The following is a 17,994-nucleotide window of genomic DNA, read 5'->3' as shown; positions in this document are numbered from 1 at the left end:
AAAGAAAGAGAAAATCTTTAACCAAATGCTAATTCTGTGACAACTTGGGTGCAGCAGAGTGACAGTGTAGTAGACAGACTCCCTTAAACACAAATCCCAAGTCTAACCCACTATGTCAGCAAGTATCTGCCTGTTGAGTTGCCCTTGAGCAACATACTGGCCATTGGCTGCTGCTGTGCTGCCACTGATCATGACCTTTGACCTCCCCATTGAAGAAGGACAAGAGAAGAAAGAATTCCTCCTTCAGCGGTCAACAGTGTATCACTACAAACATCTTTTTATTGTATTTTGCTCTTCACTTGTGGATGTACTAAAAAAAACAGTTCATGGACATGCAAATGTTAAATTGTCTTCTTCTCTATGGCTCAATGACAGACAGATGTTTTATATTAAATCACGCTCAAACTTCAGCAGAATTTCAGTGGAACTGTCTGGACTTAATTTTCTTACTTTTTTCCTGTAATCCAGATTTGGAACTACCGTTTTGATCTAGGCTTTTGTGTGCACTTGTGTGCTTGTGTGTGTGTGTGTGTGTGTGTGTGTGTGTGTGTGTGTGTGCGCGTGTGTGTGAGTGTGCACCTACATGCACTTAATGCCCTCTGCACTGTTAGATACATCTCTTCCTGTGCTGAAGTCATTTTTGAAGGTCTGGAGCCAAGACTGCACTTATCAGAGCATTCCACAAAACCCATGCATGTGTGTTTGTTAGTTTGCATACGTGTGCATGGCTGCATGGGTGTGCCCACTTGCATAGAGATGCATATTTCTGTGCATGATTTACAGCATGTGTGTATGTACATATGTGTCATTTGTGCACATGTGGCTGTGCGTTTGTGTATGTGTAGGGGTGACTGTTCCTCAGAAATTTGTCTTGGCTCCTCTGTAGTTTTTCTGAGACCCAATTTCCTCCCTCCTCCTGTTTTTTGAAACTACAGCGATCGGACCTCTCACTGCCTTCACACAGCGTTTCCACTGAAATTCACTGGTTATGACATAACTTTCGCACATGGACTTAACCATAAATGTGCATGATGTGTGCACAACCCTGTGTGTGTATGTGTGTGTTTGCATGTTCATGATGCACTAGGGTAACGACTCCCAGCTGCCTTGTCTGAACAGAGAGCACATCTGGAAACAAGGAGAGGAAAAGATTCCAAAAAGAAGCAAAGGAGAATGGGGGTGAATGTTAGCTTATCATAAGTTTAATGCAATATCCTGTTGTTTTTTTTCTTAAATTTAGACTTTCTGATTCAGGAGCTGCACTGGAAAACATCTGGAAGAAGCGTATCACTTGCATGCATAGACAGACACTCATAGAGATTAGGACAGCCTCACCTTTAGAGCTGCCACTTTGTGTATCTGTGCATGCTGCAGACTGCCTGAATACATATCTACTTTCTGACATTGCTGAATTGTGCATTCACATGTGTATAAATATGCTTGATTTGCTTTTATGTTTCTATTGTTACCTAATCTGTCTTTGCGTGTTTGCACATGAGCCTTTGCACATGAGTCTCCCTTTGTGCATTTTCTGTGGAACATTAAAGTAAAGTTGTAGCGTTGTTGGCAGAGTTGTGCTGTTTATGGTTCTGGTACTGATTATGCAGAAATCCCCCCAGAGTGAACCACTTTTATTTCATGTGAAAGAAGTAAAGAAAAAAGTTAAGTTAGTGAGAAAGAGTGTGTGAGAAAGAGAGAGGCAGAGACTAGTTTACTCTTATTTGGGAGGGAGGTCATTCCTATTCTATGAGTCACAGCTTTAAGAGAGACCAGAACCCCCCCCTCCCTCCCACCTCTCTCCATCTCCACATCCCTCCATCACATGCACACACACACACACACACACACACACAGAGACATATTGCTCCACTCCTCTCTTTTTAAGGAAAAACCCTTCCGTGGCCAAGACAGAGAGAAGAGCTTCATCGTAACTCTGGTCAGCAGCTGGCTTCCTCCTCCTCTTTTCTATCCCATCCCTCACTCCTCTGTGGCTCCTTTGGCAAAATGCTGACTACTGTCTCACTTCCAAACACCTCTAGATTGATTGTAACCCACTACGCCTTCAGATAAAGTTCAATTAAAAAGCATGAGAGACTAAAGTTTAAACACCTGCTCGTACAAATCCATTAAATGTCTGAACCAATATCTACTGACTGTAAAGGTCAGGTCTGGGTTCCTCATTTTAGTGGGAAACCTTCATCTAAATGCATCTAAATGATTTCAACTCTTCATCTCCATCTCCAATCTGATGTAATGGATGTGGACTGGTATGCAAAAGCCTGTTCCTGACATCGCCTCCTCTGTTCTGGGCTGGACAACACATTAGTGGCAGTTTCACTAGTTAATGCACTGGCAGCTCTGTAGGTCACATGAGAAAATTCGAGCAAACTGGACTCTCTGATACATTCAGACAGCGTTGCTGCTGTTGCTGCAGCCTGTACACGATCACAATGAAGTGAGGTAAAATATGCTTTACATTAACAGAGTAAATATCAGTGCAGATGTCTACAGACATGGTAAATCCTCTAAAATGGAGACCTCCCACCATGCCCTCAAAGACTTTAACACATACAAATAGGCAAAGGGGGCGGCTGAAGCACCTACATGCATATAAACATGTTGAGCAGACTCACGGACAGTCTGTCAGTGTTTACACCGAGCATAAACTCCTCTCACTTGGCCTACTAATTGCAACCAGACCGCTAGTGCCTTTTGTGAGTGTGTGTGTGTGTGTGTGTGTATGTGTTTATGAGTATGGGGGGGCTAAGTCTGCTCTTGATCCTGTTCTATTTCACTCTGAGTCACCACATGTAAGAGAATAACTGTTAAACCTCCAAAATGCTCTATCTCAGGGACATGAAAGCCCAGTGTGTCCCAGGGCTGTGCCATGTGTTCTGCTGAGGGCCACAACCATTCAATTGTCTTATCCTGATGCTAAACGGACATTACAATCTGTTGGTGGGGTTTAAGGCGTCTTCGAGGGGGGATCAGTTCAAAACTCCAGCTGCGCATTGGCATTCTCTTTTACTGCTGTATGGCAGTTATACCAAGACAATAGGCCCCTTGGTGCACGCGCGCGCGCAAGCACGGATTCCTGCGGAGCCACGGCGCCTCCAAGCGGACAGCAGTGGGCACTGGGGTGCGCCGTCCGCGAACAGGAGGAGGGATCAGAGCTTGTTACTGGGGCTGGACCGGGACGGGAGAACGAGCGGACGGCTCTTCTGCGTGAAGTAAACGCGCATCCAAGGCTTTATTTCCCATTTTCTCATCCCATACCCTCTTTCTTCCCCGGGTTTCCCTCCTGCTGAGATGAGATAATCAACTGAGGATCAGCCGCCAGCGAAGTTTTGAAGTTGTTGGAAAGAGTTTAGGTATGTGGGACCTTTACGCAGAACGATGTGCCATACTCTGTTCTCTGCCCGTCCTGCCTGTGTATCTTTGCCCGTCTTTCTGTCTCTGTGACTCTTTGCATGTCCTAAAACTTAATCTCATTCTCTGAAATAATGGTGTTTTCTCAAACAAACCAAAGTGCTGTGCCAACAAACTTCAGATATCCTCAAACTACTTGTTTATGAGGGAAACCTAATGAGAGTGTGGGTTCTCTCAGTGGCGCTCTCATCTCTCTATGCTTTTGCATGAGATTTTACCTGTGCAGTGTTGAAAAGCTATGAGGACTCCTATCAGTCTCTTGGCCTGGACATAGGGAGAGAAGTAGGAACATCTGCAAGAGCGACTCCTCCGCAGATCACAGCTGTCTGTCCGCTAGAGGGAGCCACAGCAAACAGAACATTTGGTTGTAATGAGCATCAGTTGGAGTATGGTCCAGTGATGGACACTTAATGGGTTTGAATCTCTGGAGTAGATACAGAGTTAATCGTAGACACTAAACCAGCCTGTGGCTTTGCTGACATGTTGCTTTTAGTGTCAGTGTGAGTGAGTGAATGTCATCTGGAGCTGAGGCTGAGGAAAGCCTCAGACATTCAGATGTTCAGATGGCCTGAAGGCCCCATATTCAGTGTGTGGCCATTGGCTGGTTTGTGGTAATTTTATTCACTGCAAATTTGTCTTGAAATATGCACAACTTAAATGATAAGCAGTCTAAGGCGAGTCACTCTTGATTATCTGACTGGTCAAAATGTACTTGTTGCATATTCCTATATAAGTCTGTGTTTAACCAAATTACAAAAATGGCTCAGTGCACCAGGAACTCCTTATGGGTTAATTCAGCCATGACGGCCTGTGAACTCAGGCTTACCGTGAGAGAAGGGAAATCCTCTGGAGGGCAGCAGACTGTGGCCTTGTGAAATCCTGTGGTTTAAAGCCAAAACGCAAGTCTTACAATGTTCATTCAGCAGCCATGCTCTCAGTTGCCAGATATAACCAGACTCTGTTTATTTCATGTCGTCACCCAAAGCAATATTTGGATTTTTTTAAGGTTCATTTTGATAAGGTAATTCATTCAATTTTTTAGCCTTGGCCTAACAAGTTTCATTAGGTCTCACAGTGAGACCATCGAACACTCAGGTCTGTGTAGGTTTAGTGGAGCTGACTGAACATATGTAGCTTGGCAGCGTATTAAGACCTGTGTCCTAGTTACCATCCATAACCAAGCAAAAGTCAGCCTGTTGACATCATGTCACTTATTCTAGTTTCTGTTGTTGCCATTTCTGTCATTAAACACAAAAAAGAGGAGCCATGTTCGACTCATATGATGACTTCAAACCTATTACATAACTGTGGCAGCCATTTTGTTCCCTTGGCAACAGTCAGTAGACATTTGTTCACATGATTCCCCTAAACTGATACCAGGTGCAGAATCTAGATGAGGTATTTTGTTATTTTAGGAATCACTTAACACTACATCAATGATGTATGTATCCTATGATTAGGATATTCATTAGACTGTACTAAATGTAAAAGGCTATTACAGTGCTGGTTATTTTAAACACAATTTAAATTTGTTTCTTGGTTTAAGCTTTGAAATTTTCACATGAATGTTTTTCCATTTTCTTGATTCTTTGTGTTACATTTTTTCTTTAACATTTTCATTCCTTCTGTCTATACCCAATTCATTTTGAGAGGAAAAGAAACAAACAGATTGTTGGCTCAGGCCCATGTGTTGTTCCTTTATGTGTCAGACAGGAGAAGAGGAAGATGATGGGGTTAGAGGTCATCGCACTCTGTCTTCTCTTTGGAGCCCTGAGTCACGGACAGACGACAGAGTGCATCAGTGAGTGCCATGAAACTGAACTGTAGTTGCTTCACAGCCACAGTAACATGTCATGTTAGCGTGTTAACACAGCTTCAGGATGGATCATTTTGTCTTGAAGATTTAAATGCATTCAAGTTTTCCATGGAGGTTACATATTTGTTTTTTTGTGTTCCCCCCAGAGAAGGATGACTGTCCCATAGATGTGTACTTCACCATAGACACATCTGAGACCATCGCCCTGCAGGAGCCGCCCCCTGGATCGCTGGTGGACAGCATCAAGGTCCCTCATTTGTCTGCAACCTCAACACTGAATAGCCGTTTTTACAGTGTCATCATTTCTAAATGACAGTCGACCAAACTGGCTGTATGTGCCGTGTTATATAATGTGTTGTGTTTTGTTCTTGTAGCAATTCACTGCGGAGTTTGCACAGCGTTTAGAGGATGCTGAAATCAGAGGTGCTGTGCGGATCAACTGGAACATTGGTGGACTGCATTTCTCCCAGACACAGCAGGAGTTCAGCCGCATCGGATCCAAGGCCGATTTTATCACTGTGAGTGACGCATCAAATCACACACACACACACACACACACACACACACACACACACACACACACACATGCACACACCAGTGAATACAGATTAAAAATTTGTTGTTTGTTTGTTTTTGTTAACTACATACTTAACAACAGTGACAACCAAGTCCTGGGGCAAAAATGACACACACACACACACACACACACACACACACACACACACACACACACACACACACACACAGACAGACACACACACAACTTAAAAATAAAGAAACTTTTTTAACAGTGCACTGCAGAGAAAAAAACAGCTGTTGGTAACTGCATGATGGACACATAGTCTATGTAACCACAAGTTCCTGATTTGATTCCAACTAGGGACCTTTATTGTATGTCTCCTCTGGAGTCTCCTGCCTTATTGCACAGATAAAGGCAAAAATGTCTTAACTGCTATTATAGTGATTAAACACTTTGCCTCAAACTAAATGTTTTGCCCATGTCATTGATAGGAAAATGCCCCTGACTATATATATGTATGTATTAGAGCTTGATTTTTCAACATTTTGGGGAAAAAAACCCCTTTTCTCTACCAGAATATAAGATTAGAAGATCAGCTCCACTCTCAGATCTGTCCATTAAGAATAAGGCGGTTAGCAGCTGGATAACTTAGCTTAGCACCAAGCCTGGAAACAGAGAGAAACAGTTAGCTTAGCGCTGCCACTGATTAACATGTTACATTACATATATTTATCCATACAAAAACCAAAGTGTTAAAACAACAATATTGTGATTTACAAGGTATTTTGTGCCAGACTGTTTCCTGGCTGGAAACAATAATTTCCTGACAACTTCACATGTTGCTCATCTGGCAGCTGCTCCCTGCCAACAAATAGTCCGGCACATAACATAATGTTTTTACACTTGGTTGCCTTGATGACAACTCACACTTGTCACCGTTTCCAGGGTGTCAAAGGAATCAGGTACCTGGGTAAAGGCACCTACATCGACTGCGCCCTTACCAACATGACCCAGAAAATGCTGCGCTCAGCCTCAGACCCCAGGGCCCTCCGATTTGCCGTGGTCATCACAGATGGCCACGTGACTGGAAACCCATGTGGGGGCATCAAGGTGGCAGCAGAGAGGGCTCGTGATGAGGGCATCCGGATATTTGTCGTAGCAGCATCCAAGAACGTTGATGAGACGGGTCTGAGGGAGATCGCCAACTCTCCAGCAACAGTCTACAGGAGGGATTTCATGGCTGTGGATCTGAGTCAGGGCAGAGCCACCATACAGACGAGCACCATTGATCGCATCATTAAGACGATGGTAACGCACAGGCACACACACACACACATACACACACAGGGACACACAGAGAAACATGAAACGTGATCAGTGCCTCTTGTGTTCACACCTTGTCTCCTTTGTCTTCACAGCAACATTTGGCGTATGTAGAGGTAAGATGGTGCACAGAACAGTCAGAAATATGAAAATTACTGTTTCAAACTGTATCATCATTAACTTCATTCACTTCATTTCTTATATACACAGTGCTACAAAGTATCATGCTTGGAGACACCAGGGCCTCACGGTCCAAAAGGCCACAGAGGACAAAAGGTGAGTTTGACACACACACACACACACACATACTCACAATATTTCTATGAGTCACTTTCATCTTCACAGACATTTTCTCCTTTTAACTCATTGATTGCAGGGAGCTAAAGGTGACAACGGCGAACCAGGTCAGAAAGGAGAAAGAGGTCGCCCAGGAGACCCGGGTATTGAGGGTCCCATCGGTCAGCCTGGTATCAAAGTAAGACGCAATACTTCGACCTGCCCACCATTCACTGCAGTGCACGCAACATTTACCTTATTTGTGATTACATTGTGATAAATGTTTTTTCTTTTCGTTTTTTTCCTCTTTATAGGGAGAACCAGGTCTTAAAGGCGAGAAGGTGAGGGATTCATTTGCATTTGTTTGGATCAATGTCATCAAGTGTCTTAGCAGCTGAGATTTTGAATGAATTACTGGGTTTTTAGATGAATGGTAAGAAAATCTGACATGACATGTGAACCTGTAACTGGATACGCACTGATTCATTGTCCATGAAATGACTGTTGATCTTCTGTCTCACAGGGAGAGATGGGAGCTCAAGGGAAGAAGGTAGGTCATTTTTTTAACTTCTGATTTCTTTTATCAAACCCAGTCTTTCAATTATCCCTCATCCTGGAATGTGATTGGTCTTTTGCCTCTAATTATCTCTTTTCTTTGTTGTTAGGGTGTGGCCGGCATCCCAGGACGCAACGGGACAGATGGACAGAAGGTAGGAACTACAAAACACTGAATTTTGATGTCCAGCTTTTGATGCTCTAGTTTTGAGCTTTGGATTATTCATAATGTAATTCTTGTCCTTTGTATTCTTCCTTTTAGGGTAAAATTGGACGGATTGGTGCTCCTGGCTGCAAAGGAGACCCAGGCGACAGAGTATGACACAGAACACAATTTAGCATCAATGGTACACCCATACATGTTATATTATGGCCTATTCATGGTGTTTATGATGGTTTGCAGGGTCCCGATGGTCACCCCGGAGATGTTGGTGAACGTGGTCTTCCTGGAACTGATGGAGATAAGGTAAATGACCTCATCTTCACGTAAAACACAATTATCATTCATCCAACTTATGGTTAAATGACCTGTGTTTGTGTCCTGTCTTCAGGGAGATCCTGGACGCCCTGGTAGACCTGGTCCCCCTGGCCCGTCTGGAGAGCCTGGACCAAAGGTAAACCAGGCCTCCCTCTTGGGACAGAGTTACAGGCCAGAGGTCATATTATATGGTCAAAGTGTTGGAGGTAAAAGGCTAACTTCTGGTATTTCATCTGCAGGGAGAGAGAGGAAGTCCTGGATCACCTGGCATCCCTGGACAGAAAGGAAACCCAGTAAGACTGCACAGACAGACAGGAATACATTCAAACACATACACGTGCATCAAGTGACTCACCTGTATGCTGTGTTTCTTAGGGAACTCCTGGAGGTCCAGGACGCATAGGAGAGCCGGTAAGAACACCTGATTCACCCCTGACCCCTTCTTCTGTCTTTCTCTGTCATGGTGTTGCCTGATGCTATTCTAATAATTGTTTTGTTCTAGGGGAGAAGAGGGGATTATGGGCCAAAGGGGGCTCAAGGTCCAGATGGAACTAAAGGTGAAAAGGTATGATTTCATGTACACAGTTGCACAAGTGTGAAATATTACCGCATTGTGAAAATGTTATGTAGGCTTAAATTATTTCTCTTTAGGTGTGTTTCATTGAGACACATTATTCCATCACTAGGGGGCTCATTGCTGATTTTACTGTGTGTTTCAGGGTGAGATGGGGCCAGAGGGCCCAAGAGGACTTTCGGGTGAATCAGGAGCCAAAGGTGCAAAGGTAAGAAGAACTGTAAAATTATCTCTCTAATCTGTATGGACATCCTCAACTTGAGGTTCACCCCAATCCACTGCACCTGTTTTCAACACTCTCTCATTCTTCTGAACAGGGAGACAATGGTCTGCCAGGCCCCAGAGGACCAGCAGGGACACCAGGAGAGCCTGGGAGAAATGTAAGTAACATTTGGGCACCTTCTCAAAAAGAGCGTCATCAAGCTTGCTTTAACAATGTTTGTATCGTAGGGTAGCAGAGGTGACCCTGGTGATGCTGGGCCGAGAGGAGAACCCGGACCAATTGGACCAAAGGTGAGTATCAGTTTGTATGTGTGACAGCGTCTTTCCTGGACTGTTCTCAGCTCTGGAGCTGCATTTCTTTGTCTTGACTGTTTATTTTGTCTCTATTCAGGGAGACCCTGGAAGACCTGGCTTTAACTATCCTGGACCAAGAGGACCATCGGTAACATACACATTCACTTTGTTGCCTTACATTTGCCAGTTGCAGTGAAACACTTGGCTGATGACACTTTCCTCCACTCTTCTGCAGGGTGAGAGAGGAGAAAAGGGTAATCCTGGACCTCGTGGCAGCAGGGGAGACTGTGGTCAAAAAGGCGAGCCTGGAAATAAAGGAACTCCAGGAGATCCAGTATGTAACTGCTCATAATTGGATGTGTGCTATCACTGAAGGAAAAGTTTGTGTGTATATTTATATTTCTTATGATTTCTTTGCTTATAATAGGGTGAACCAGGGCCTATGGGTGAACCTGGCTCAAGAGGACCAAGAGGAGAGATTGGGCGTGACGTAAGTACATGAAACTTGCTCTCTGATATAGCACAGACTGTCAAAAACCCAGTTGCACCCAGTCAGGAAAAGCCAACTTATAGCTGATCTGTTTATGTGTTTACTTGTATAATCATTAGTATGTTCTGCTAGCAATCACAAACTGGACAAAATCAGAGAGACAGGATGTGATTTTGTGTATTCTTTTTCTCCACAGGGAGATCCAGGCCCTGAGGGAGATCCCGGCCTCACTGTAAGAACATCCCTTCTAACTGCTGTTTTATCACCAGCACATCAACAGAAACACACAGTGGATTCAGTGGACATAATGATGTGTTTTGTTTTTTTCTTTCAGGAATGTGATGTCATGACCTACATCAGGGAGACGTGTGGCTGCTGTGGTGAGTTTAGCCAGCATCCTTTTGCCATTTGTGATCCAAATGCACTCTGATGAGCTGCCAGATCATTACAGTCTGTGTTTTTGTCTGCAGACTGCGAGAAACGCTGCGGAGCCCTGGACATTGTGTTTGTTATTGACAGCTCAGAGTCAGTGGGTCTCACCAACTTCACCCTGGAGAAGAACTTTGTCATCAATACCATCAACAGACTGGGATCCCTTGCCAAAGACCCCCAATCAGAGACAGGTGAACAAGCACATATGATCATGCACAAAGTTCCTTGCCTCCGCCATTAGAGTATGATCAGTCTCAAAATGGCTGCCAGTTTAAATATGTATAAACATGGCTGCTGTGTTCCCAGGCACAAGAGTGGGAGTTGTCCAGTACAGTCACAGTGGAACGTTCCAGGCTATCCGTCTCGATGATCCCAAGATCGACTCACTGTCTGCTTTCAAGGTCTCACACACAAGCAGACACAAACTTAGGCAAACAGCTTTGAAGTTTATTTTTAGGGTTTAGCACAGACTGTTCTTTTGTCTCTTTTGGCCAGATGCTTCATAATTAATCAAGTCTGATCAGATCACATGTGCTGTCTGCACATGGGGCAGATGGAAGTCATCACAGTAACATATGTGAACATGTCTCACTGCATATCTAACATTTACCGAAACATATAATCTGGGATGAACAAATGGTAGATCCACTTTAAAGGACAATAAATAATCAAAAGAATTTGCGACTTCCCATCAAGAGAAACATTTATTAGAAATGACAGTGCCCAAATGTTTTTGCTAATTAGTTTAATTTTTGAAAATTAAACTAATTATTTGTTACCTGTCTTTAAAGATTTATGTCTTCAGTAGGAACCAAAGGGACTGAGGCTCAGTGCAGCAGACAGGGCAGGCTATAGTGTTTAGAGGCAAACACTTTGTGAGCTTGGGTCTTTTCATGGGAATTCTTAAGTTAGTTTGCCCAGATATGTGTTTGTGACACTGACATTAGCTCTTTAGGGTAGCTCAAATCCTTTTCCGTTAGATTTGGTAATTTATGTTATATTTTACTTTTTTCTGCTGACAGTGTATTTTGAGAGGATGCCCTCATATTTATTCACATGACTCATAACACAAGGTGGCCATTTTTAACACTTAGAAACTGGAAACTACCTGAAGGAGCATGTATGCTAGCTGTGAAGTTAGAACTATGCTAAAGTTAATATGCTAACCATGCTAATTTACCATTAGTATTTTAATGGATGCTAATAACTAATACACTTCCACTGAGAGCACCACACAGAAACATTTATCTTTTGAAAAACAAACGAATGGATCAGATACTCTAGAATGGTGGTTACCGTTAGCTGTCGATTGCTACTTATTTTGGTAAAGATTAGAATCTCCTCTGTTGTTACATGCATTGCCCTCCTCTGTGCTCACTCTCGGTACGCACACCATATCATGTAGAACTGCTCATCACTCTCATGCTGCCTTCTCCACTATTCAGGACGCAGTGAAGCGCTTGGAGTGGATTGCTGGAGGAACGTGGACTCCATCTGCTCTGAAGTACGCATATGACAACCTGATCAGGGACAGCCGCAGAGCCAAAGCTAACGTCACCGTAGTTGTGATCACTGATGGACGCTTTGACCCTAGAGACGACGACTCTCTGCTCACCGTCCTCTGCAGGTGCCTGGGGCCGTATATTTTGGGATTTAGAATTAGCAATTGGCCCTGTGATGGACTAATAATCTGTCCAGGGTGTACCCTGTTCCTCACCCAATATCAGCTGGGGATAGGCTCCAGCCCCGCAGATAAGCAGTATAGATAATGGTTGGATGGAATTAACAATTGCGGATAAAAAGATAAAAACTTATATCTCATTGCTTGTATTTGTATCTTATGGTGCATGTGAGCAGTGATGCCAGTGTTGATGTGAGTGCCATCGGTATTGGAGACATGTTTGACCAGATCGAGGAGAATGAGAGTCTGAAGAGCATCGCCTGCCAGAGGGATAATAGGGTGCTGGGCATGAGACGCTTTGCAGACCTGGTGGCCGAGGAGTTCATTGATAAGATTGAGACTGTGCTCTGCCCAGGTACACTCTTTGAAGAAACACACATTATGTTCAGATTGGCTGTGAGAAGTTGTTTTGGTTTTTGATGCTTTTCTCTCACCTTTTGTCTTTGTCTCTGTTTTCAGAACCTATCATTGTATGCCCTGATCTCCCATGTAAATCAGGTAAGATTTTGAAACATTATGCATTAGACAAGCTTTGGCTTTCTTTGTGTCCTCGTCAAAGTTTATAGGCGTTGCATCAACCTTGGCTAAGCTTGGATAACCAGCATTATTAAGGTGTCAGTATCCTTTAAACAATGTGTTGGATTGTCAATCATTGTGAACATCTGCTCAACGTCAGAATTTGGGACAATGAAATAGACAATCTGACAAGCATGCTCACTTCACGTGGCATTTGGTCAGGTATGTGGAGGTGAGAGAGTATGCAAGTTTTCTCTCTCAAGCTCTGGTTTTACATGCTTCACACAACCTTTTTCACCGCTTTTTTGTGTGCACAGCCAACAAGATGGATGATTCACCTTGTCTCATCTCTCTCTGTGATGGCAGGGAAAAACATTTTTGTTTCTAAGCTTGGTTTATACCTCTGCATAGGATCGACATGACGATATGACGTAGCCTACGCAAGTGGCCTACGCTGTTGTGTGCATTAGTGAGCGTTGGGGTTTCTATGCCACTGTTTTGAGTTGTAGTTGGAGAAGATCTAATAAATGTTGAACAACAGTTACTTTTACTGCAGAAAAGAGAGAGGACGTGGGAGAAGATGGTGTGTATATACCATTGAACTGACAAGGCAGGTGAAAGGGTGTGTTTTCTGTGTTCGTCTGGTGACTGAGAGACATGTACAAACTGGTACGAGGCGACCAAGCGGATCAATCACAGCTGTTATGGTCTGTGTCTCCACGACGTGCAGTTACATTTCTAGGGAGGTGCATGCTTGGCTACGTTGTAACAACTGTGTTGATTCAGCACAGAAGTATAAATCAAGCTTTATATGTGTCCATACGTTTGAAGCATACTGACGCCTTTAATCTGTGTAAAGGTTTAGATGCATTATGGCTTCAGCTGAGATCAATGTCTGTTCTGTAGTTACTCTTTTGCTATAGAACCATTAATATATGTGGCTGTAAAAAACCAGCAGACAAGACCAAACATGCCTTTTTGTGCAACTCGGCGTACGTCCGGCATCTTAGTTGGCTGTGTTGATGCGTCGTTTCTGTGGGACCCCGCCCACAATGTTATTCCGCCCACTTGTTGCAGGAGGGGGTATCTCTGTGGGGCAAGCCCCTCCCCCCTGGAAGCCACTGGCCGAGGAAGGCAGCCCCTCACTGGTCCCCACCTCTTTGGAGGGTGTAGCCAACCTGCTGAATGGCCTGAGCGAGCAGCAGTACGGGGTTGGCGTGGCAACCATGGCCTACACAGCCCAGAGAGCCAAACTCGCCCAGGGAGCGGACAGGCAGCAGTGGACCCAGCTGTTCATCGACTCCTTCAAATATGTCTATGGAGACATTATGGGAGACCCAAAGAAAGCCATAGGACTCTGCTAATGCTAATATGCTAACCACGCTACCTCGCCAATATGGATGCCAATGACTAATAAGCTTAATGCTGGACATAGTATAGATTTTATTAAAACTGTGGGCATTTGTTTTAACTCTGTGGGTGCAATACACACCTGGGCTGATGCAAAAAAAATCGCATGATATGAAGCTGGTCCTGTCATAACATTTTCAGAGCAGCCTGATGTGTAGTTGCTCTATACGATAGATCAAAAGTCAAAATGAGGATTCATGATGTTCCTCCTCCTCATAGAGTATTTATGAATTAACATAGTGGCGCTGTTTCTTAGAAAAGTGTGTCTGTTAGAAATATGATACATATCATTTCTTCCACATTAGTGGAGGAACATTTCCATTCTCATGGAAAGTGGATGTCATCCATTTGTTGGAAGCAGATTCCTCTGTAGAGCCATTCATGTTGCTCCTGTATAGTGCACAGTGGCTCTTTGATGAAGCCTCATTTCCACTGTGAACCATGAGCTCGCTGAATCACTCTGATGACTTTTTTTTTCTTTTTTGCTGTTTTGCACATATCCATGGTTACGGCCTTTACTTTATTTCTTGTGCTCTGTGAATGACTCATGTTGATGAAAAGGCCATTACATGTGGAAAATATCTGGTTTTATACATGTCACAGTATACTGTATATGAGTCAAAAGTTGGTGTATGTGGATGATTGATTAATTGACTTGGCACTGACAGTGAAGGAACTATTGTACGTTATGCCCTCGGTTGGTGCATGTTTTTTTTTTGTTTTTTTTTTTTGTTTTTTTTGCATGTGGCTTGGCTTGTAGAGTAGGATGATTAGAGGAAAATAACTACAGAGCGGCTATAACCAAATGTTACGGTATCCTCTTAGCTCTGTGACTGCAACAGATGTGAACTGTGTTGTTTTGTATAAAATGGAATGTATACTTGTTACTGTAATGATGTCTGAAGATAATAAAATGGTGGAGCAAACTAAAAGTGCTTTCTTAATAAGGCCACTAGTGATCTGAGAAGGTCTAGAATAAATCAGACAGCTGGACTGCAACTGGCATGTATAGAAGCAAAGCATGTTACATTATGTTTTTTTGCTGGCTTTGACCACTGAACATCTGTGTTCCAGCTGTAGCTCACAGAGCACCATGTTTGATTTAAAACTTTATGTATTTGTGTCTGTTCCAGAGCCTGCTGTGGCTAGCTGTGTCCAGCGGCCAGTAGATGTAGTGTTCATGTTGGATGGTTCCGAGAGGATGGGACTGGAGAACCACCGAAGGGCCAAGGAGTTCATCGAGAATGTGGCTCGCCGCCTCACCCTGGCCAAAGACTCGAAAGACGTGAGGAATGCCCGCTTGGCTCTGCTGCAGTACGGCAGCTCCACAGAACAGAGGGTGGAGTTCCCACTCACACACAATCTCACAGTGATCTCTGATTCACTGGCAGCAATGACCTACATGGACTCCTCTTCTGCTCTGGGCAGCGCCCTCATCAATGCTATCAACATTGTTGGATTGCCAAAGGTATAGCAAACACACATACTACAGTCAGCAGGCAATTAACATATCATAAACACTGGAAACTGGGAAACAGCTAGCCTGGATCTGTCCAAAAGTCCTCTAAAACTCACTAATTAAAACATAGTTTGTGTTTGTTTGAACCATACAAAAACTTAAGTCTAAAAAGGATGGGGGATGACCTGCAGGACTTTCTTGGCCAGACACAGGGACTTCTCAGTCTCCGCTAGTTGCTTGGCAAAGTTGACAGTGAGACTCCAGGAAGTCACTGCTACCAACCAAGACCAGCGCAGTCAGTTTTCAGTCTTCATACAAAGCTAATATATCTGCCTGCTGGCTTTTTTTTTTCATATTTAATACGTAGATATGAGTAGAGTCCATCTTCTCATCTAACTCTTGACAGCAAAGTGAATAAGTTTGTTTCCAAAACTGTAACACCCCAAAACACGCTGAATTAACAGACTGTTTTTAATTGATTTCATTTGTACACAAACAGAAAACAAAAATTTGAGTTTGTGGTTTAGCTGTTTTTCCCTGTTTCTGTCTTAATGCTAAGCTAACTGCTAATGCAAGCTAACTTGGCTTAAGCTCCATAATAACATACAGATATCAGAATGGTGGATGATGGATGATGGAGTACTGGAAGAATAAGTGCATTTCTGACAATGTCAAACTATTAATTTAATGTTGTACGTTGTGTTTGTAGAGGGAAGAACGCAGAACGGACAATTCTCGCAAGGCTGAGGTGTCCTTTGTGTTCATCACTGATGGCATCACATCCAGCGACCAGCTTGATGAGGGCATAACTGCCATGAGACGAGCGGAAGGCGTTCCCACAGTGATTGCCCTGGGATCCGACACAGATGAAGAGGTGCTGCGTAAGGTGGCCCTAGGGGACATGTCGGCCATTTTTAGAGGAGATAACTATGCCATGCTGAACAAACCATCATTCTTTGAGCGCTTTATCCGCTGGATATGCTAGTGAGGAACTGTAACGCACTACACCATAGAATTAGAATCTGTAGAAAGAAAGAAGGCCCTTCCTTCAGTGTATGCGTAAACACACACACAGAGGCATCAACAAACCTCTGTGATCATTATCATTATGAGCGATGGATGTAAGACACTGAGACAGCTACATATCCTGTTTTTATCGGTGAAGATTAATTTACAAAGGCAAAATAGTACAGTACATACATAGGATCAGCACACACATAAACAAAAACATAGGCTTGCAATATCATTTGTAACTTTCTCGTTCTATTTGTTCTAAATCCATGTGCAGCACTTCCAACCAAAGACACTCAGAAGAATCCCACAGGAGAGGTGTATGATTATTGAATGTGTACGAAACAAATTGTATGGTTTATTTTGTTTTTATTTTGTATTTCTTTTAAGTTTACAGAAAAGAATCTCTCTCTCTCTCTCGCTCTCTCTCCCTCTCTCTCTCTGTCTGTCTGTCTAAGGTCTCTCTCTCTCTCAGTGTCTCTTCACAAAGTCACATTATTCACATTAAAGGTGCTAAAACAGAGAAAAAGGACAAAGCCATCTGACTGGTTCTGAATACTTTTTTTACATTGTGTATGCTGTAATTACTGTAGTTTGTTCAGGGGATAAATAACATGCAGACATGTCTTCCAAGGAAACAAAATCACATATAAATGCCACGCATGCAACCACACAAGAATTCTACACACAAACACATGAACACACATATACTGTAGGTAATTACACATACACTGACAAACATAAAAGAACCAAATCTGTAAACATGAAGTCCAAATAAAGCCTAATGTGGTCACCCCAACTCTGTGTTTTGTGTTTGCAGGATATATGTGTTTTTGATCCATGTGCAATTTGTCATTAAATCACTGTAACCTAAAAAGCAACTACTCCAATAGTGACATTTGTAAAGGAAAGCATAAAAGTTTATAAAAAATATATATATAGCACAAACATAGTAATTTCCTGCTATTGGAATGTAATATTTATCCACTCCCTATAATAAAATAATTTGTCCCTCTTTGCGTCGTCTGAGTGTACAAAATAGATATTTGTATTTCTGGCAAAGCAGCAAATTTTACAGCGTACACCGATCAGCCACAATATTAAAACCACTGATGGGTGAAGTGATTAACATTAACATTAACATCTCAGTACAATACAATGTGTCTGCTGGGAAAGTTGGGTCCTGACATTCATCTGGATGTTACTTGACATGTACCACCCACCTAAACATTGCTGCAGACCAAGCACAATCCCCCTCTCTCATGGCAAAAGCACTCCCCAGTGACAGGGGCCTCCCTCAGCAGGACAGTGCTCCCACCACATCACAAGAACTGCTCTGCCTCGAGGAACATGTCAAAGAGACCAAGGTGCTGACCTGTCCTCCATACTCCCCAGATCCCAATCTGATCCAGCATCTGTGGGACCTGCCTCATATTGTAGAGGTGGTCCTCATGCCACCAAACTAGCTCTGATCCTTTGGGTCCTGTAGATTACAGGTTGCTGAGCAG

General features: G+C 43.2%; 1 protein-coding gene across 2 annotated transcripts; it reads left to right on the top strand.

The window, feature by feature from the left end:
• Positions 1-3,161: 3,161 nt before the first annotated feature.
• On the top strand, positions 3,162-17,285 carry col6a2 (collagen, type VI, alpha 2). 2 transcript variants are annotated; one of them, XM_018677467.2, is made up of 32 exons: positions 3,167-3,371; positions 5,139-5,230; positions 5,392-5,492; positions 5,620-5,763; positions 6,711-7,073; positions 7,184-7,204; positions 7,299-7,364; positions 7,465-7,563; positions 7,679-7,705; positions 7,888-7,914; positions 8,030-8,074; positions 8,182-8,235; positions 8,323-8,385; positions 8,471-8,533; positions 8,637-8,690; positions 8,773-8,808; positions 8,900-8,962; positions 9,117-9,179; positions 9,289-9,351; positions 9,422-9,484; positions 9,585-9,635; positions 9,723-9,821; positions 9,915-9,977; positions 10,174-10,209; positions 10,312-10,357; positions 10,448-10,600; positions 10,716-10,810; positions 11,855-12,036; positions 12,267-12,445; positions 12,550-12,588; positions 15,150-15,484; positions 16,185-17,285. In XM_018677467.2, the coding sequence occupies exons 2-32, from the start codon at positions 5,155-5,157 to the stop codon at positions 16,458-16,460; spliced, it is 3,045 nt and encodes a 1,014-aa protein (XP_018532983.1). In that variant the 5' UTR covers positions 3,167-3,371; positions 5,139-5,154; the 3' UTR covers positions 16,461-17,285. The 2 variants fall into 2 exon arrangements, with proteins under 2 accessions (XP_018532984.1, XP_018532983.1); XM_018677468.2 differs by lacking the exons at positions 15,150-15,484; positions 16,185-17,285 and adding an exon at positions 13,684-14,948 and having other exon boundaries at positions 3,162-3,371.
• Positions 17,286-17,994: the final 709 nt, after the last annotated feature.

Source organism: Lates calcarifer, linkage group LG4, assembly GCF_001640805.2.
Source record: "Lates calcarifer isolate ASB-BC8 linkage group LG4, TLL_Latcal_v3, whole genome shotgun sequence".
Classification (NCBI taxonomy): Eukaryota; Metazoa; Chordata; class Actinopteri; family Centropomidae; genus Lates; species Lates calcarifer.
The sequence above is the reverse complement of the archived record's forward strand: the minus strand, read 5'-3'. Positions and strand labels throughout refer to the sequence as shown.

Excerpts from the sequence above, each read along its gene's own strand:
- col6a2 (XM_018677467.2), top strand. The coding sequence starts at position 5,155 with ATGATGGGGTTAGAGGTCATCGCACTCTGTCTTCTCTTTGGAGCCCTG. Across the intron at positions 8,809-8,899 it reads CAGGACGCATAGGAGAGCCG|GGGAGAAGAGGGGATTATGG; the intron begins GTAAGAACACCT and ends GTTTTGTTCTAG. Across the intron at positions 10,210-10,311 it reads AGGGAGATCCCGGCCTCACT|GAATGTGATGTCATGACCTA; the intron begins GTAAGAACATCC and ends TTTTTCTTTCAG.